Raw genomic sequence first — 2,500 nt, 5'->3', positions numbered from 1 at the left:
TCTGAGTAGCTATATCGTTCGAAAAAAATTATTGTGAAGTAAATTTCTAATAAAAGTTAAAATAGGAACACATCTGCAGGTACGCACAAGAGGTTTCTCGGACGGAATTATGCAACCGCTTATAGATTTAATTTTATTGATTAATTATATATTTAACGCCTTCGATGCTATAATGCTCTACTTGCAAAACTGTTTGGCATGACACGGGAAACTAATTCATTGTAGAGTTGGTTGGCTATTTCGTCTCCGTTGTCAACTGCCAGGCCATTTCATTTTTATTGTTTCTAGGGAAGACGAGATCAGATATTTCACATTCACGATAGAAATTCTATTCACAGACACAATAGCACCGTGCATAATGTTCAGCCCCATATTCTTTTTCATGTGTAAAACAATGATTGGGAAGCCACTTAAAGTAATTACGTCACCGTAAATAGTAAAAATAAAAATACATTTCCACTTTTTCACAAAATGCAAGTTTTGAAATTCGTTCACTTTTTATGGTTAAATTGCTGCATTATACTTTCTATTTTACTATATTGTTCGATGTAAACATACACTCGTGACTCATAATACATAGCCCATAGCAAGCAATTAATGTCAGGATAATAATATCAAATCGTCCAGGTTTTTTTAGATTTTTAACTATTTGAGAAACAATCTAATATATCAAATATACACCATAGTAAAATTGTACCGTAGTCAATTTAATTATCTATAATTTGCTGAAATAATCATCTCGTTATCCTAATCACTCATATACTCTCGCACTTTAAACATTTGTATTCTAACTACGCCGTTGTCATTTTCTACCTACGCCATAAATTCTGACTACGTCACAGGTATCGGCTACGCTGTGGTAATCATCGCATTCTACGTCGACTTTTTCTACAACGTCGTCATAGCCTGGGCGCTCTACTACTTCTTTGCCTCGTGGACGTTGAATCTGCCCTGGGTCGGCTGTGACAACCCCTGGAATACGGACGACTGTTTTGACGGTGACGTCACCGCTATTAACCATACAAGTACGTCATCAATATGTGCGATGATGTCACGTGGTGATTGAACGATGATTAATGATAATTAAATTGTCAGCGTTTCGGGATGATAAGACACACGTGTATTCATGACTGTTACAGTTTTGATTTTACTCGCATATAATCAGGAGTGAATAATAATAGATTAATAGATCTATTAGATCTATAGATAGATAATAGATATATTGTTACCCACTCTTGATAGAATGTTATGTAGAGTCACGATATGTCATATAGACACGACTAGTCTTCGTTATTGTTTCATATGCATGTACATGACTTTAACCACTCGAAATATTACGAATCTAGCACGCGCAATATATATATAACTCAGTTCATCGTCACGTTTGGTCTGGCCTTCCACGAGCCGCTAAAGTACGACGATTACGTATATCCGACGTGGGCAAACGCTCTGGGTTGGATCATCGCAATGTCATCTGTCTTTATGATTCCCGCCATGGCGCTCTACACGCTCGCAACGACACCTGGCGACACCTTTCTCGAGGTTAGTTGTTGTGTTGTGTCCATTAATTTCAGAAATAATTGTGCATATATAATTATTATTTTTATGTGCGGGTGTTTTTTTTAATTTAGGTAAGCAATGCGACTTCGAATACTCAACTCAATGTACTCTCTGTTCAATACACGTCTATAAATATACGTTGGGGGATCTAGCAACTCTCTCTTGGAACTGTCTATGGTTCGGGAAACGGGGCAGGAGAGTTCATAGCAAGAGCTGAACCCCAACATTGCAAATATGCTAAGAAGCAAAGGCGTTTACATTTTGTTTATATTCTCACACTGGTCCTGTTGAAAAATATGGGTGCGTCGGTCCCCACATATCGTTTACATCCATGTGTCTAACGTGGTGATTGCAGAGACTTCGTACGTCGATCACTCCGTTGGCAGACCAAGAGGCTGCTGCACGAGCCGTGAAGAACGATCAGACTGAAGTGCGAGTCAGCGGAGGAGCAATGGGGGCCGCAGTCTAGCTGCCCAACTTGCACTAACTATCTAACGGCCATGGCGGCCGTGAAACTGGCAGCAATGTAGCTAAAGCCGACGTGACTTGTAGCAGGTTATTTAACCGCCGCATAGTTAGCGGCCGGTAGAATAGCCGTAGGTTAAGCAGCAGCAGGGTAGGTAACAGCAGGGTAGATAACAGCAGGGTAGGTAACAGAAGGGTAGATAATAGCAGGGTAGGTAACAGAAGGGTAGCAGCATCTGTGTAGGTGACGGTCGCGTAGGTTGCACCTACAGAACTTGTCTGGCATTTCGATTTTTGTCGTTGGGATTTCCCATAATACCTACTTTCAAGTACATCCCCTGCTATAACCGCTATATTCTCGCACAGCACATATAATTAAACATTTATGCGAAGGATATTATACTAGGATCAGGTAACCTAGGTTATTAGTAGTTCAATAAAAGTACGCCTCAGTGTTTTATTATTGTTTATCTGT

At 39.8% G+C, this 2,500-nt stretch overlaps 1 protein-coding gene across 1 annotated transcript in view; it reads left to right on the top strand.

Moving 5' to 3' along the window:
* Window positions 1-2,500, top strand: part of LOC106813785 (sodium-dependent dopamine transporter-like) — a 13,773-nt gene that overhangs the window by 1,126 nt on the left and 10,147 nt on the right. The window contains exons 2-4 of the mRNA XM_014818008.1: window positions 843-1,003; window positions 1,405-1,542; window positions 1,916-1,996. Coding sequence (XP_014673494.1) covers window positions 843-1,003; window positions 1,405-1,542; window positions 1,916-1,996 — 380 coding nt within the window. The remainder of the gene's footprint in view (window positions 1-842; window positions 1,004-1,404; window positions 1,543-1,915; window positions 1,997-2,500) is intronic.

The sequence above is a fragment of the Priapulus caudatus genome, unplaced genomic scaffold (genome assembly GCF_000485595.1).
Source record: "Priapulus caudatus unplaced genomic scaffold, Priapulus_caudatus-5.0.1 Scaffold824, whole genome shotgun sequence".
Classification (NCBI taxonomy): Eukaryota; Metazoa; Priapulida; class Priapulimorpha; order Priapulimorphida; family Priapulidae; genus Priapulus; species Priapulus caudatus.
This window is presented reverse-complemented; position numbering and strand designations above follow the sequence as displayed.